This window comes from Zea mays, chromosome 7 (assembly GCF_902167145.1).
Source record: "Zea mays cultivar B73 chromosome 7, Zm-B73-REFERENCE-NAM-5.0, whole genome shotgun sequence".
Classification (NCBI taxonomy): domain Eukaryota; kingdom Viridiplantae; phylum Streptophyta; class Magnoliopsida; order Poales; family Poaceae; genus Zea; species Zea mays.
In genome coordinates, this window is record NC_050102.1 from 82,416,668 (window position 1) to 82,434,171 (window position 17,504).

At 44.6% G+C, this 17,504-nt stretch overlaps 1 protein-coding gene across 1 annotated transcript; it reads left to right on the forward strand.

Moving 5' to 3' along the window:
• The first annotated feature begins 3,185 nt into the window (after window positions 1-3,185).
• On the forward strand, window positions 3,186-15,422 carry LOC118472940 (ankyrin-1). Its single transcript, XM_035960960.1, has 11 exons — window positions 3,186-3,389; window positions 3,532-3,720; window positions 4,491-4,625; window positions 5,014-5,153; window positions 12,617-12,682; window positions 12,844-12,966; window positions 13,365-13,490; window positions 13,643-13,873; window positions 14,190-14,327; window positions 14,398-14,476; window positions 14,856-15,422. Exons 1-10 carry the CDS (start codon window positions 3,245-3,247, stop codon window positions 14,449-14,451), a joined length of 1,347 nt encoding a protein of 448 aa, XP_035816853.1. The 5' UTR covers window positions 3,186-3,244; the 3' UTR covers window positions 14,452-14,476; window positions 14,856-15,422.
• Window positions 15,423-17,504: the final 2,082 nt, after the last annotated feature.

Below are 17,504 nucleotides of genomic sequence, written 5' to 3' on the forward strand. Positions count from 1 at the left end.
TTACGTCACCCTCCAGCATGTGCGAGCACGCACTAGGTGTGTCATTCTGTCCTTTCTAGTACGTGGGTCAAGAATTTGTTGTCGTGACCCCCTTGGTACTGTACACATGGCATGGACATGGTTTGGTGACAATGTGTCCTGTTACAGCTATCGTGGACCAACAACGTCGGCCTAGACTCCCTCCTTGCGGGTCCACTTGGTCGCTCGTCCCGCCTCACAGACTTGCTCGACGGGAACTTAGTCGCTCGCTCTGCCTCGCAGACTTGCCCAGCGGGGACTTAGTCGCTCGCCCTACCTCGCAGACTTGCTCGAGGACTTGGTCGCTTGCCTCGTCACGCAGACTTGCTTGACAGGGACTTGATCGTTTGCCCGGCCTCGTAGACTTGCTCGGGGACTTAGTCGCTCGCCCCGCCTCGTAGACTTGCTCGGCAGGAACTTGGTCGTTCGCGACGCCTCAGAGACTTGCTCGGTCGCCCTGCCTCGCATACTTGCTCGCCGGGGACTTGGTCGCTCGCCCCACCTCACAGACTTGCTCGGTGGGCGGGTTAGGAAGAGGTTTATGAGCCTTGCTATGGGTACCCTGTTTCTAGGTACCTGACACTATGCCTTGTTGGCACACATCTTGTTCACAATCGACTAGAACTGAGAGTCTCTCCAGCCAACTGCACAAAATTCTCATACTCCTGTTGATACATCTCTAATAGTCTGATCTTTACATGATCATTGGCTCATTGCCCTCATGGAATCCCTCGAGGGTGGACCAGATCTTGTGAGCCATAACCAAATGTTCGACTCGCTCAAACTCAACAAGCAAGAGACACGAGAACAAAGCGTTTTGAGCTTTGTTGTTCGAATCATGGAACTCCATCTAAATCAAAGTGATCCGAGCACTCGCAACATCGATACAAATCTCCTAGACGCGGTACCCAATACTCTCAAGATATGCCAATGTGCGGATCTTCCGGTATGGGTAGTTTGCCCCATCAAAAAATGGAGGTTTGCCAACACCTCATTCCATGTCGCCTTTATGGATTTCAGACCGATTAGGGTAAGAAAAAACTCAACCGGTTCTGATAACAATTGAAGGACCGGTGAGGCGACCAGAGGGGGTGAATGGGAGCCAATCAATTTTTTGATGCTAATGATTGAAATTGAGTACTTCAATTCAATTCAGATGAAGAAAGCGTTGAAACCAAAAGCAAATTAGCAAACTAGTGATTTCATGATTTCAAAATGTTCCTAAGACTCACATGAGACCAGCAAAATGAATAGATCACAAATCGGACACAGAAGAGTCTGAATCGACCCAAAACTCGAAATTTAGTTCTTGAATGCGAAACTGAACCAAACAGACTTCGATTGAGCTATACTTTTACAGAAACCTTGACAAATGTGTTTACAAGGTTTTCACAAATTTTTACCTCAATCGGATTTGTAAATCAATCGTAGATCTTGAAATAAGGTTAGAATTGTAGTTTTATTGGGGTTTTCTCAAACAAACTCAAACTGAGATTAATGTGGATCACGACCAAGAACTGCACCAAGGGGCGTATTTAGCAAACCAAAGAGTATATCTCAGCACCCAACAATCACCAAATGAGTCCCAAACTCAAGAACTCGATGGTTCTTCACAAAACCACAAATAGAGGGAAAGGAAGAACACAAGAACATAATTGACTCAAAATTTCAGCGGAGACAAAACTGAGTGAATCGAGTTGAACTAGCCACATGGATGGATCTAGCCACCCTTTCTTTGAATAGAGCAGTGAAGATTACAAACACAGATGCAAGTTCAAAACATTTTTGGATCTCAGGCTAAACTAGGGAATGAAAGCTAGTGTTTTCTAAACAAGAGACTAATGTGTAAGCCAAAAAGTTGACTAAAATAATCATCCCACCCTTCTATTTATAGAGGGTTATTACTACTTTCTAAATTAACCCTAGATACATAGAGCCTAACCACTTAGCCGGGGGCAAAATGGACCAACTTTTTGGATTTTGGTCTAACGGTCACGCGCTCCACACGAAGTTGCTTCGCCTTGACACATCCTTCACGATGACGCCACGTGCCGCCTTCGATTCCCGCCGGAACCGCCGCCGCCAAGTTTTGAGCCCAAACTCAACAAAACCCAACATTCATAGTGCTAGGTGGTTTTTCATGGCTCAACCACCAAACCACCCGTGAGTAGCACACCACATGCGCATCTCCCACGTCCTAGACACATGTCCCATTAGTCTTTGATTGCATCGACAACATGGTACACTCCGCCATGTCCTCGCACGATTGTGTCCTAGGTGTCAGCCACTATGGGCAACTCAAGTCCTCAATCAAGTCCCAGCGCTCGTCCTTTGTCGCTCCTGGTCCATCGGCACGAACCGGCATGACCTTCACCTTCGTTGTTGACCACTGTACCTGTGCTCCACACCTGCACACCACAAACCCAGACACATTGTTGCACACACATAACTCATGTCTCGGTTAGTCCATGAGTCAACCCGAGACGCTACGCCGTTGACAATCACTCATCATCAATCCGAACCATAAGGGACAAATCAACCTTGTGTTCACAATTGCTATGCCTATGAAGTTGTATTTCCTTTACCTTCATCTTGTAATCCAAGGAATCGAAGGTATACCTGTAATCTTTTGTTAAATAACAATAGATGAAGAAACAATGTCTTATAATGTTGATTCATGTGCTTCACCTTCTTTATTTTGCACATATTTGTCTTTAATGTCCTTTATTTTCTTTGTTTATTTCTCATATCTTCATCCTTTAATCAACCCCTTTTCAAGAGGGGAAAATTAAAGGATGAACATGAAGCTCGATTTATTTGTATTGCCTTATTGGCTATCAGGCACAAATTCAGATATTTTTTCACCTTTTTTTGTTGTACAGAGCAAAAAAAATACATAAACCAATTTATACAAACTTTTATTCTTATTTATAATAATGTGCTTGATAACATAAACAAATCGGCATCAAATTTCTTACATATATACTTTAAAATATTGAATTTATCTTAATAATTCGAATATCCACACTAACAAATATAGGATCATACCGCAAGCACCGTCGGCCCATGGAGGCGTTTTGTCACTTGGGCCGGTCCCGATGACTTGGCTGGCTGGCTTCTATAAGTAACCACGGCACCACCTGCCTGACTCGCGCTTCCCGCTCGTTTCAATTGCCCCCGTCCATCCTCTCTCTCTGCGCCGCGAAGCTTCCAGAACCCTCTATTCATGGAATCCACCTCCGGGGAGCATTCAGAGACGGGAGACGAACCGTGCCCTCTCCAGTTTCGATACACATACAATTCTCCCCGCGATGAAAAGGTAGACCGGCTCCTTCGCGCCGTGTCCGATGGTTACATCCCCAAAATCAAGAGTGAGCTCTCGAGATGGACATGGCGATTACGGTTTCTCTGTGCTCTGGATGTTGTGTTGACTCCTAGTTTTCTGCTTTTGCTTTTGGTTCGCGTTTCGGTGTCTGATCGAATTAAATGTTGTGGGTTGCTGTTGTTGCGCAGGAACGGCGAGACGGCTGATGGAGCAAACTGGGATGACCGTGGACGAGGTGATGAGACGTATCCAGGTCGAGGATGCATTGGAGCAGGGTTACGGTCCGGTGCACATGGCGGCGTCTTATGGGAACTTAAAGGTCTGCAAGTTCCTGCTCAAGGAGCTCAAGCTCGATGTCAACGCTACTGCCAGGGATGGTTCGTATCTATTTTCTATTTTTGCTTTTTGCATGACGTTCGTTGGGTCAGCACCAGGAGGGATGGGATGGTTAGACAGTTGGATCAAGTTTCTGAGCATGGGAAGGGAGACTTTGATCTGATTTATGGGATATGTCGAGGGTTCAGTTTATTTGTTCGCTTCTTTGTTTTGGATAAAATTACTTGAAACTGGCTATATGGTGACTGATGTGAGTTCTGTTACAACATAGGTAATTAGGTATGCATGATAGTACATGAAATGTGTGACCTATGCATGTAATCAGTAATCCTGTCTTCTTCCAATTTGTATTTTATTAAGAGTCTGCCACTGCCAAGGTTGTAGTTCAGCAATCCCTCCAAATTTCTGTGAGGTTGAAGGATGGTTAATGTGAAGATGTTATGCGATTTCAAGTTACTTTTGCATGCAAATAGGTTTTCTGCTCTTAATTTTTTTCCAGAATAAGGGGCCTTTATCTGTTTGACACAAACTTCTGCAAATAGTAATGTCGTTTGTGAAATGAAATGCATGATGACTCATGAGTTTTGGAGAAAATAGCTGGAAACTGACTATGGTGACTGTGAGAGGTGGCCATGGCTCTTTCTATCCCTAAGAAAGCTCTGCTCTAGTTTGATCCTTATACCTTACGCCATGATACAGGAGGAATACAGGATACACCTCTGTAATACTACTATACGTTTCTATTACATATGACTTCATTTGCTTACACACACAATAAGTGTTGATCATTCTGATTATTGCCACTTTCCAGGTGCGACACCACTAGCTTTCGCAATGTATGGTAATGCATCTTTGGCTATTGTGATGCTTCTTCTCGATTATGGTGCTAATCCTAACAAAGAAGACAAAAATGGGATTTATCCTCTCCACATTGCAGCGCAGAGAGGTTCTCTTTACCTTTGAATATGCGAATTTTAGACTTCCTTTTGCTGTTCTTCGAGCTTTACTATCATGCCAAATGTGTTCTATCTCTTATGTACGGTAAATTTCTGGACATAGGTTTATTATTGCCTAATGCCTATTGGATACATTGTGGTCATCTAAATAGTTGAGTTGGTCACTAGAAGATATATGTTATTATAAACCACCACTGAACCTTAAAGGCTTAAACATTCATTTTGTGGTAAAAAACTTGTTTGCCTAATAGTTTCCAAAATCGTTTTTCCTGTTGACATATGGTTACTTTAGTTATTTTAGTTATGAAACAGAAATACATGTCATTTAATACCCATAAATGCAACATGGTGTGATTATTTTCCTCTATTTTGACCCAGGTTACTATGAAATAGCAGAATTGTTATTGTCAAGAGGGGCTTATGTTGACCCTCAGTGGGAATCTAGAAGCCCACTATATATTGCTGCCAATTATGGAAATGCAAGAATAGTGGAGTTATTGTTGCATCATGGCGCACAGGTAATAGTTTTTTTTCTTACCAGCTCTAATTTCCTCTTCTTACCAATACACGGTATACATGTTTGCTACGCCATCCATTCACAAACATATGACGCCGTTTAATTTTTTCTAAAACTTTAATTACTCGTCCTATTCAAATTATTTATTCGAAAATGTAAAATTTTAAGTCACGCTCAAACGACCTTGAGTCATAAAACAAATTACAACAAAATGATAACTCACGATTTTTATTGAATAAGACGAGCGGTTAAAGTTTTAGAAAAAAAAAATCAACGGCGTCATATATATTGGTAGTATTTAATTTGTATCCATGATAAATAAATCAAAGAAATAACCGCTTGACTAATTTGTTCGGAAGTAGAAATGCTCGTGTCTATCTTCTTCACCATATTTCACTTCTCCCATCGAGGCTTTAGGGTTCCACTTGAAACCTTGTTTGTTGGCTGGCTCAAAATCTGATTGGGTTTTCCATCTTTTATTCTATGGTCATTTAATTGAATGTTCCATATGACAACTCGTTGTAAAACAAGGTCATATTGCATATTTTCCTAATGCTCAATTATAACTCTGGATCCCACCTTTCAGTCACTTTTCTAGTCTTGCATATTATCTATACCACTATATAATCCAACAGTTTAAACTTTGCAAAATTCACCCAACCAAATTACCCTCACACTCATAACCTCCACTAAATCCACCAAACAAATTGCAACCAGATTTAACACACCATCATAAACAACGGTTCAAATCGTTGGATAACCTCCTCTATCATACTCAAATCTATACCACAATATAATCCATCATTTTCAACTTTGCAAAACTCACCTAACCAAATTGCCCCCACACTCATAATGTTGTGGTTGCTGCGTGGTGGTCGGCGAGGGGAACGCAGGGGAGAGTGGAGAAGGAGAGTGGCTTGAGAACAAGAACGCAGAGCGTAGCGAGGAGGTCTGTCGTCGCCGGCGGCTGAAGGCGCCACCGTCGAAGAACAGCCCACCTCTAGGAGGTAACTGTATTATTCTTCGATGCCTTCTTACAAACTAGCAGCCAGCCTTTATAGTCTAGGCGGCAGGGAACACACCCAATCATCTTATTGCTTTCCATAATGGAAATAGGAAACTCTACTGTCTGCTACAGCAGAAATAGGAAACTACTGATATAGCAGAAATAGGAAACTACTGATTGATATACTGGAGATAGGACTGGCCTGATCCTCTTCCCTTAATTCGGCTGCCTGATTGTTGCTTCCTTTTCCTGTTCTTCCAGCTCAGTTGCCTTCCTGAGCCTGCGCCCATAGGTGTTCTTGTAGAAGAATGAGTCCACAACACTTCCCCCCTCCCCCTGGAACAGCTCGTCCTCGAGCTGAAACACCGGATATTGTTTCTTGAAGTCTTCTAGGGAAATCCAAGAAGCATCAACAGCTGTCTGTCCTTCCCAATGCACCAACAATTCCCATACTCCATGTTTGAGACGAGCACGAATGATCTTCAAGGGATGAGGAACCACTCTTCCATGCACCAGAGATGGCAACTGCACTGGATCACCGACCGGAGGGGTACCCACGAAAGGCTTAAGAAGGGCCACATGAAACACATTATGGATGCGAGCTGCTGCTGGTAAACGAAGACGATAAGCTACTGATCCAATCTTTTCTAGTACTTCATAAGGTCCAAAGTACTTAGGGCCCAGCTTGGTGGCACGCGCTGGAGTGATGCCCACGGCTGTGCGGTGATGCAAACGGAGCCAAACCCAGTCTCCTACTGCAAAGACAACCTCCCGGTGCTTCTTATCATGCTGAGCACGCATGACCTCCTGAGCCAACAATAACCGATCACGGATTTCAGCCAGGAATTCATCTCTATCTCGGAGTTGGGCTTCTACTGCTGCCACCTTTGCCGCCCCCTGTTCAAATTGCAGCAAGGTTGGTGGAGGCCGTCCATAAACCACCTGGAAAGGAGAAACACCAATAGCTGTTTGGAAGGAAGAATTGTAGCAAAATTCAGCCCACGGTAACCACTGTAGCCAAGAACGAGGTCGATCTCCTGCTAAGCAACGAAGATACATAGTGATAATGCGATTAGTGACCTCCGACTGCCCATCCGTTTGTGGGTGAAAAGCTGAACTGAGGAGCAATGTCACCCCTGCTAAACGGAATAATTCAGCCCAAAAAGTGCTAGTAAAAACCGGGTCCCGGTCACTAACAATAGAACATGGGAACCCATGTAGCCGAACAATCTCATCAAAGAAGGCCTTTGCAACAACGGTGGCTGAATATGGATGGCTGAGTGGAATGAAATGAGCATATTTGGAAAACCGGTCCACCACAGTCAAAATAACTGATTTCCCGCCAACTTTAGGAAAGCCCTCAACGAAGTCCATAGCAATATCACTCCAAACAGAAGAGGGAACTGGCAGGGGCTGCAGCAGTCCAGCTGGGTGCAAGTGCTCAGTTTTATTGCGCTGACAAACTCCACAACCCTTGACATACTCGCGGACCAAACGGCTGCTGTGAGGGTTGAAGAAGGATAACCGAAGACGATAGTGTGTCTTCTGAATACCCTCATGTCCTGCTGTATGTGCATTCTCCAGTAGTTGTGGCCATAGGGGAGATGAATCTGGAACATAGGCTTTGCCCTGAAATAACAGCAGGCCATCCACCTCTGTCCACCCAGCTGGTGCAGTGCCACTGGCTAACTGGGCTCGAATGTCTTGTGCTCTTGGATCAGCAAGGAGTTCTTGACGAATTGCATCAAAAACTGCAAATGATGGTGTCGATAGGGCATGAATACTGAAGGCCTCCTCATCCCGACGAGATAAGGCATCTGCTGCTGCATTTTGCTTCCCTGGGCGATACACCACATCCAGATCATAACCAAATAGCTTCGTGACCCAAGTGTGCTGTGGAATAGTGGTCAGACGTTGGTCCAATATGTACTTCAAGCTGCGATGATCAGTACGGACTGTGAATGACCTGCCCCACAAGTATGGCCTCCAATTGCGAACGGCTTTGACTAAGCCGATCAGCTCTCTTTCATATGCGGGCAACTTGGCGTGGTGAGGGGCCACGGCGCGACTGAAGTAAGCCACGGCGCCCTCGCCCTGGTGCAGCACCGCGCCAAAGCCGGAGCCCGAAGCATCGCAGTCGACGTAGAAGCGCTTGGCGAAGTCTGGTAGTCGGAGCAGTGGAGCAGACACCAGCGCCTTCTTCAGAGCTTGGAAGGCCGATGCCGCCTGGGAAGTCCAGGAGAAAGCCGCCCCCTTGAGGAGAGCAGTTAAGGGCTCAGCCACCGCACCGTACCCCGCAATAAACTTGCGGTAGTACCCGGTGAGGCCAAGAAAACCCCGCAGCGCCCGTGCAGTCCGCGGTTGTGGCCATGCCTCCACAGCCGCCACCTTGGATGGGTCCATGGCCACGCCCTCCTTGGAGATAATATGGCCCAGGTAGGCCACCGTTGGTTCGCCGAAGAAACATTTAGACTGCTTGATGAAGAGGCAGTTGGCGCGTAACAATTGAAAAACCATCCTGACCTGCTGCACATGTGTCTCCCAGGAAGAACTATAGATGAGTATATCATCAAAAAAGACTAGAACGAACCGGCGGAGAAATGGCTTGAGGATGTCATTCATGAGAGCTTGAAATGTTGCTGGCGCGTTCGTCAAGCCGAAAGGCATGACGAGGAACTCAAAATGTCCATGATGCGTGCGAAACGCGGTCTTGGCGATGTCCTCTGGATGCATCCGGACCTGGTGGTACCCGCTGCGGAGATCAATCTTGGTGAAGAAACAAGCGCCCGACAGCTCATCAAGGAGCTCGTCAACCACTGGGATAGGAAATTTGTTCTTGACCGTCTTGTCATTTAAGGCCCGAAAATCCACACAAAATCGCCAAGTACCATCATGCTTCTTCACCAGGAGAACAGGGGAGGAGAAAGGGGATGTGGTTTCCCGAATAATCCCCTGTGCCAGCATTTCCTGACATTGGCGCTCAATCTCATCTTTCAAAAGCTGCGGGTATCGGTACGGGCGGACTGCAATGGGAGCCGTACCCGGCAACAAATGAATGTGATGGTCATGGCGTCGCGCGGGCGGCAGTCCACGCGGTTCTGCAAACAGGTCAGTAAAATCTTGCAGTAATGAATTCATGAGGTCCCTGGTCGCCGTCAGAGCAGCAAGGCTAACGTCGTCACCACCGATCCCACGCCACAGGACGGCACGATCATGGTGCCAGAAAGCCATGGAGCGCGCCGTGAAGTCCCAAGTAATGGGTCCCAGCGTCTTGAGCCAGTGGACACCGAGGACGACGTCGAAGCCCTCGAGAGCTAAGGCATAGCAGTCGATGGAGAACGTCTGATCCTGGATGGCCAATGTCATTGCTGCACAGATACCCGGACTGTGCAGCTGCTGTCCATTAGCCACAGTGACCACCAGACCCGGCCGATGGGCGATGTCGAGGCCGAGTCGGTGGGCGACGCCCTGGTTGATGAAGGAGTGGGTGGAGCCGGAGTCCACCAGTGCTGTCAGCTCTTCCCCTTGGATCTTGACGCGAAGACGGATGGTGTCACCCGCAGGGACTCCTGTCAACGCGTTCAGCGAGATGCAGACTTCCTCCGTGATGTCGTCGTCCTCTGGCGCAGCGTCGTCCAGGGACAGACAGAACACGCCGCCCCGCGCCGCACACTTGTGATCCCGGGAGAATTTCTCCGGGCAAAAATAACATTGCCCCTTGGCACGTTTGTCGGCGATCTCCTCAGCCGACAGCCGACGAACGCGTGGTCGCTGTGGTTCCTCCGTCGTCGGTGCTGGTGTCGTTGACGGTGGACGAGGACGGGAATACTGGCGCGGCGTGGACGAGTAGATGGCGCGAGCCGCCTCAGCGGAACGGCGCTCGAAGGCCCGGGCCAGACTCATGGCTGTCTGAAGGTTCGCCGGGTGTTGCATCTCGACGTCGGATGACAAGGGCTGACCCAACCCGGCAGTGAACAAGTCGATTTGGTGCTGCCGGGTCAGGTTGTCGCAGCGGCACAGGAGAGCCAAGAACTGGCGCTGGTATTCCTCCACCGTGCCGGTACGGTGGAGCTCCTTCAACTCCCCAAGCGCGTTGGAGCGGATGGGCGGGCCGAAGCGCATGTTGATGAATTCGACAAAGCGCGGCCACGTGATGATGCCGAGATCACGCTCCAACTGGTAGTACCATTGTGCCGCCGTGCCGTCGAGATGGAGAGAAGCCATCCACACCTTATCCTCCTGCAGCGTGCGGTAGCCGCGAAAAAAGCCTTCACACTTGTTCAACCATGGGAGCGGATCCGACTCACCATCGTAGTGCGGGAAGTTGAGGTTGGGCTCGCGTGGACCACTGTTGTCAGGACGTCGAGGGCCAGTCCCGCGGCCCCCACGGAAGCTGCCTTCCTCCGTGCCTCCGTGGCGTCGACGATCAGGCGAACCTTGCAGCTCGTGGTCCTCTTCATCACCGGACTGAAATTTCTCCGTGCGCGCGATGCGCTGGTCATGCGCGTTCAGGCGGTTGTTCATGGTTGTGAGCTGCGCGATGATGCGGTCCAGCTTCACCGAATCAGGCTCAGGATCGCCCGCGACGCTGGACATGGTCGGGGCACTTGTCTCCGATACCAATTTGTTGTGGTTGCTGCGTGGTGGTCGGCGAGGGGAACGCAGGGGAGAGTGGAGAAGGAGAGTGGCTTGAGAACAAGAACGCAGAGCGTAGCGAGGAGGTCTGTCGTCGCCGGCGGCTGAAGGCGCCACCGTCGAAGAACAGCCCACCTCTAGGAGGTAACTGTATTATTCTTCGATGCCTTCTTACAAACTAGCAGCCAGCCTTTATAGTCTAGGCGGCAGGGAACACACCCAATCATCTTATTGCTTTCCATAATGGAAATAGGAAACTCTACTGTCTGCTACAGCAGAAATAGGAAACTACTGATATAGCAGAAATAGGAAACTACTGATTGATATACTGGAGATAGGACTGGCCTGATCCTCTTCCCTTAATTCGGCTGCCTGATTGTTGCTTCCTTTTCCTGTTCTTCCAGCTCAGTTGCCTTCCTGAGCCTGCGCCCATAGGTGTTCTTGTAGAAGAATGAGTCCACAACACATAACATCCACTAAATCCACCAAATAAATTGCACCATACTTGACACACCATCAAACTAACGGTTCAAATCGCTGGATAACCTCTTCTACCTTATTCAAATCAAATGGACAATATTATTTAAATCATCCTCTATCCCGCATCCCTCCTCCCCCCCAACTCCGCTGCCCCTAGCGTCCCTCTTCCTCCACGTCCTTGTCGCCCCTCCCCCTCCTCCTTACTTGCGCCACCACCACCATCAACCCCTCCCCGCTATTGATCTCTTCCTAGGATCGTAGCGTTAGCACGAGATGTATGCTACTTTCATTAATTATCTTGTGCTGTTCGAGAAGGTATTTTATGACATGGGTTTTTAGTTCTTATACAGTTAGGATAGCGGGTATAGTAAAACATCACAATTTATAACAAGCTTTCAATTATTCTATTGGTTATTTTTGAGTTTGGTGGAAATTGGTAAAACCTTTTTTGTAATTTGATTTTAGAAAACTATTTTCCGCTACATTTGTTTTGCTCTGTAAAATATTTTTTATCTCTATTAATTTAAAGCACTAGTTTTGTACGTTGTGCGTCATGTGCGAAGCGCGTATGTCAGTTTCTCCACTCTGCTTCTCGCCTACCAATGGACCGTTACATCGTAAATGAGCCATGAGAAACCACTCAAGCCCAACACGATAAAAAGTCACACGCAACATAACATTCTCACGTAGAGCGAGGTTAAAAAAAAGGGCCAGGCTCCTTTCAACTCATACATTTCTCTACCTTTTCGTTAAGATAAAGTGTAATATTTTCTTATCAGTTTAATATTTGATATGTGGATCATATGTTTTACTTTGATATGAAATTTATTCTTTATGAGTATCAAATATGATTGTGTGTTGTCGCAACGCACGGATATTGTATTAGTATGCTTTATATTCCAGATTCTGGATTAAGAAATCGATAAAAAGTGAGATCCAAACAACCTCCAGGCCAGATTATACTGCACAGTCTGTACATAAGCTTATTCATGTTTTTAATGAGCATGGGTCCCTAATTTTATTGTCATTTTTGAGGTTCCATGTCATTACTACATTGAGACATGTCAGACTCAATTAATTGAAGTTAGATTTTACTTAAAAATGAAGGGGCATTTACACCCAACGGTATATATGAAAATTTTATCGTAGGCACCAGTGTTTTCTATCTTTGCGTTTATAAAGTAGTCAAATCAGATATAGTACTCTTAGATAACTCTTTTCTTTATTATTCTAAAATTCGTATTGAACTGCTATTTTTTTCCCTTCAGTATCCATATATTAGCATTGAACTGCTCTTTTTTTCCTTTATTGTACAACTAATGTGTTCTTTTTCTCATCTCCAGCCTAACATAGCGATGAAAGCAGCAATCTCGGAACGTTCATTCATAGGCTTGAAATCACTTATCGAGGTGCAGACTTGTCCTGTTATAGTTTTTATTATTGATTCCTTGCAAAGATCTTACCAAGGGACCTGGATAAATTTGATTTGTCATTTCTAGGATGAGCATAAGTTGAAGGTTTATAAGAAAAGCTGTGTTTAATATTCTGTATCACATGTTCTGTTTTGCAGGCTGGTGCTCCTGTTAATATTGGTCTGCCTGAAACTCCATTGATAGCAGCTGCAACTGCTGGCTTAACTGACTTCGTCAAGTGTTTGGTGCAAGCTGGCGCAGATGCAAACATACCCGATGATGTCAGTTTTATCCTAACACTTAGCTTCATTGTCACTTTTGATGAGCTTATTTGTTGTCTATGAGTCTATCATACTTTCAAGTTTGACTAGTGTGCAACTTTCTTGTAATAGAGTGGTTGCTACTAACAGTTTACGGTAAAATGCTGCACTTTGAAGTCCTATGTTATCTCTTTTTCCTGAAAAAGAAAATAATAAAATCTGTAATGTTGTTGACACTTAAACTGTATTGTCCCTCCCTGGCACCATTCAGTAAGTAGACATGTGGGGGCACATTAGCCATCATCTAAAAATTGGGCCACATTTTTAACTTATTGTGAAACAGAAAGCCTAATTTTAACCTTAAACTCTTTTATATTTATTTTTACAACGTTCTCCATGATATTCTTTTTTTCAAACAGAATGGTAGGGTTGCGGTAGAAATTGCTGCAATCCAAGGATACCAAGAATGTGTCGAGGTTCTTTTCCCTGCCACGGCCCCTTTGGCTGGAGTTGCAGATTGGAGCATTGGTGGATTACTTCAACATGTAATGTTTATGACTTTAATTCCACAAGTATGGACAAAAACATTTGGATTGCTAAAATCATGACATCGTTTGACTTTAGAGCTTCATATAGTTTTTCAGTTCATCATATATTTTCATATTTTTTATGGCTTTCGGTTATGCATGTGATTCAGCATCCTGTGCTCCATGAAAACAATGAACCAGATTATGAAGCAGAAGTGCTTCATGAAGACAATGAACCAGATTATGAAGCAGAAGTGCTCCATGAAGACAATGAACCAGATTATGAAGCAGAAGTTGAAGCAGAAGTGCTCCATGATGACAATGAACCGGATTATGAAGCAGAAGGGGATGCCACATTCTGTAAAAGGGATTATTCTCATGCATTGGATCTCTATACTATGGTAATTTTTTCTGTCACACATCTCAATAGACGTGAGAGGAACTTCTGTTTGCTGACAAAAAGCTCACTTTCTGACGTCCACTGTAGCAGATCGTCCTGATCAATCAATAAAGTAGTGTTAAGTTACCTTAACATATGGTCGTTACCTTTTATTTCATTTTAATGAGCATAACATCCATATAAGTTCCAAGAAAGCAAAACTGGTCGTATATCCTTCAGCATGGGGTCATCACCAACTGTTTTGCCTTCTTGTCCTTCTTTGTTAAGGATTAACATGATCTTTGGTTTAGTAAACTTAAATCATTAAATGGATGCAGGCAATGGAAATTGATCCTGATAATTCAACCTTGTATGCAAAGAGGAGCCTTTGCTTTCTGTACACAGGCTATGAAGGAAAGGCTTTGGAGGATGCTACTACCTACAGAGATATGCAACCAGCTCTTGCTCTGGTCAAGGTGGGGAGTGATACAAATAGCATAATCTCTGTCATGTTCCATGGTTATTTATTCGCTCTGTTGTCTTTAGGAGTATTGCATGACATGCGAAGCACTCTTGCCTGGCTTGAACTCGGATTTTTAAGCAAACCAACTGACGAAGCGTTCGGGTAACCTACACTTGATTGCTTCTATTTTTGATTGAATATTTATTTGCTAAAATATATTGTTCAAATACGGATATGGAAAGAAAGTTTGTCATATATTAGTACCCTAATAATATATGATTGGCCAATGTTGAAAATCTTTATTTTTCAATTATGTTAGGAGAAATAGCTAATCAGGAAGTTAACATTTAAGGCCTTTTTCGGTTATTCCCATTACACATGTATTGAATGAGATTGTAAAAAATTAAGTAGTTTGACTTGCTTGGGATTTAAATCCACCCAATCCCACTTAATCCACATGGATTGAGAGCTAACCGAACAAGCCAATAAAGAGTTTGTCTGCGTGCTTAACTTGTGCTCTAAGTTTCCACCATATTTGCAGGGAAGGACAATCCGTGAAGAAAGGTTATTAGTGTACAGGGAAGAAAGAAGGTTGTTACTGCACAGGAAAAACAGAGGTTCCTAGCTGTTACTGACAGGCAAGAACGGAGATTCTAGTTCTTAGTTGTTGATTCGATTAGATGCCACAGTGGCACGGGCAAGATAATGATGCATGAGCATCCGTTCAAAAACCTAGAGTGCTGTGTTTTGCTTTTTTCTAAACTGTGGAACTTGTTCATGTTTTGAACGGCAGTTGTGTGTTAGTACAAATGTACGCGTCATGAGCTATAAATGCGGTCCAATGCTGGGCCCAACATTTAGACTTGATCAAACAGTTCTGGAATAAACCAGATGGTAATAATGGTAACACTGAGGGGGTGTTTGGGAGTGAAGTTTTTTCACAGTTTTGGAAGAATACTACAGTATTCTCAAATACTGCAGTATTATATACAGAATGGTGTTTGGCAAGCTGGCTAAAATCTCTGTTTTCAAAACTGAAGTATTGCAAATACTATAGTTGTTTTAAGGTATTCTAAACTTAGGTCTGGACCTCAGTTTCCAAAATTGTGGTATTATAAACTGCGGTATTGTCATGACTAAAGTATACTGTAGTATTTCAAAAACTGTGGTTTTCAAAAACTTTATTCCCAAACAGGGCCTGATATTGTGAGTTTTCATATGGTATTGTTACGGTAATCTGGTGTCCATCATATTGGTTGTAGAGACACTATTTTATAAAGAAAAGCATAGGGCAAGCGATTCGAGGCAGACTAGTTTCTCGCTTCTCCTTGGTTAGGCCACTCTAGGCCTTGTTCGTTTAGGCCGAGAATTATCTGGATTGGGAAGGAAACCATATGGATCAAACCTATCTGGTTGAAATTTCGGTCCACACAATAATCGTAATAATCGTGTTCGTTTAAGCCCGCCCGGACCTCAATCCCGACCCATCCCGGCAGTTCCCACCTCATCTCGGCCTGGGAAAAAACTTCGTCACGACGGCGTGGAAAGAAACCATACGAAGACCGCATCTACAACACAGAGGCGGCGGTGGCTAGGGCACAGAGGAGGCGGCGACACGAGCTTCGTCTACACGAGATCCGGCGGCGACATCTACACCGGCTCACCGGCATCCACGAGGGGAACGCCACTTGCTGACCGGCGCCATCCCGTCGGTGTCCACTCACATCCTCCTCTCCTTTCCATCGTGTGCATCTTTCTGGTGTCTGCGGCCTCTGCTGACCGGCGCTATCCCCTGCTGCGGCGGGGCAGCGCACATCACCGGAACGAGCTGGTCCCCTACGCCGGTGACATGAGGTCTCTGCATTCCTCGTCGAGCACGACCATGTCTTCTTACTATAGCCGCAGCATGCTGCTGGAGAGCGGGCAAACTCAATTGCCCCCAGAAACCCAGTGATGAACCGCAGCTTTGGTGGTTGATGTTATTTATTATTTGTTGTTGGTTTATTTTGTAAGGAAAAAAAGAAATTGTCAAGTGGTGATTGGAAGGAACCGGTGGCGGTAGTGAATGAGCAAGCAGCACATGTTCCATGTGGTTGTTGGTCATCACGTCCCTCTTTGGGTTTTGAGTTTTGATTGGGATCTGTGAAATTGCTTCAGTTTTTTTACTAGCAACCATGTTCGGTTCAGTTGACCAACAACCATGTTCTGTAGATAATTTTAGAGAATTTAACAGTTGTGAAATAATATGGTGAATGTGGGGGATAGAATAGGTGGCAGGTGGCGACTTTGCTTTGTGTCCAGCTGCAATATACATCACCCTAACAATTTCCATGAGGCCCTGTTTGTTTCGTTGGAATTCAATTCCATTTTAATAATTATAATTTAGACAAAACTAATTAAGTTCATATATATATATATATATGTAATATATTTATATATTATCCTAAATCATATGAGAGAGATAATTTTATACTACATTTATGTTATAGCGAAGCAAATAGAAGATTGTGCTATAAGTTGTACATCGGAAAAATAGCATGTAAATCTATAGAATCAATTTCCATCTCTCACCTCGTGAATTTGAGATAGGCTTATATGATAACTTTGGAAAGTGGTGGAATGTCAGTATGTCACATTCTAAAAAATAGCCTATTCCATTAGTAAGATTCCAATTCCTCAAAATGAAAGGAAACAAACGGGACCTGATTGTTGTCTGTCATGCTAATCTAGCAAGCGTCCCATTAAAAAAATAAGATAGGATCGCTCGAGATCAGTTTAGTCAATTCGCTTAACACTACCACTGAAAAGTGTCCAGGCAACGACCACATTCTTCATAGAGTACATATCTTTACTTATACTTATCTAGATGTATTTCTAACAAAAACCTATTATATTTCTAGATTATCCCTACACCAGTTCGAGTTGGAGAAGACAAACTTCCACCGTCTTGGGCCTCTCCTTTAGATACTTGTTATATCCTAAATGTTCTTTATTACATCATGTTCTATTTTTGTTGGTGTTTATTTTCTTTTATGAATTTCTTTTTAGTTAGCAATGGATGTTGCACTAAGAGATCACCTTAGACGGATGAGAGATGAGGAGGATGATGATATGATGTTGTTTTTTTTCCCTATGCTACATATATTGGGTTCTAGTTCAAACATAGTATGGGAGAAGAAGCGAAGGCATA

Coding starts and splice junctions, on each gene's coding strand:
- LOC118472940 (XM_035960960.1), top strand. CDS start 3,245: ATGGAATCCACCTCCGGGGAGCATTCAGAGACGGGAGACGAACCGTGC. Junction 4,626..5,013: donor CCACATTGCAGCGCAGAGAG/GTTCTCTTTACC, acceptor ATTTTGACCCAG/GTTACTATGAAATAGCAGAA. Junction 13,491..13,642: donor TTGGTGGATTACTTCAACAT/GTAATGTTTATG, acceptor CATGTGATTCAG/CATCCTGTGCTCCATGAAAA.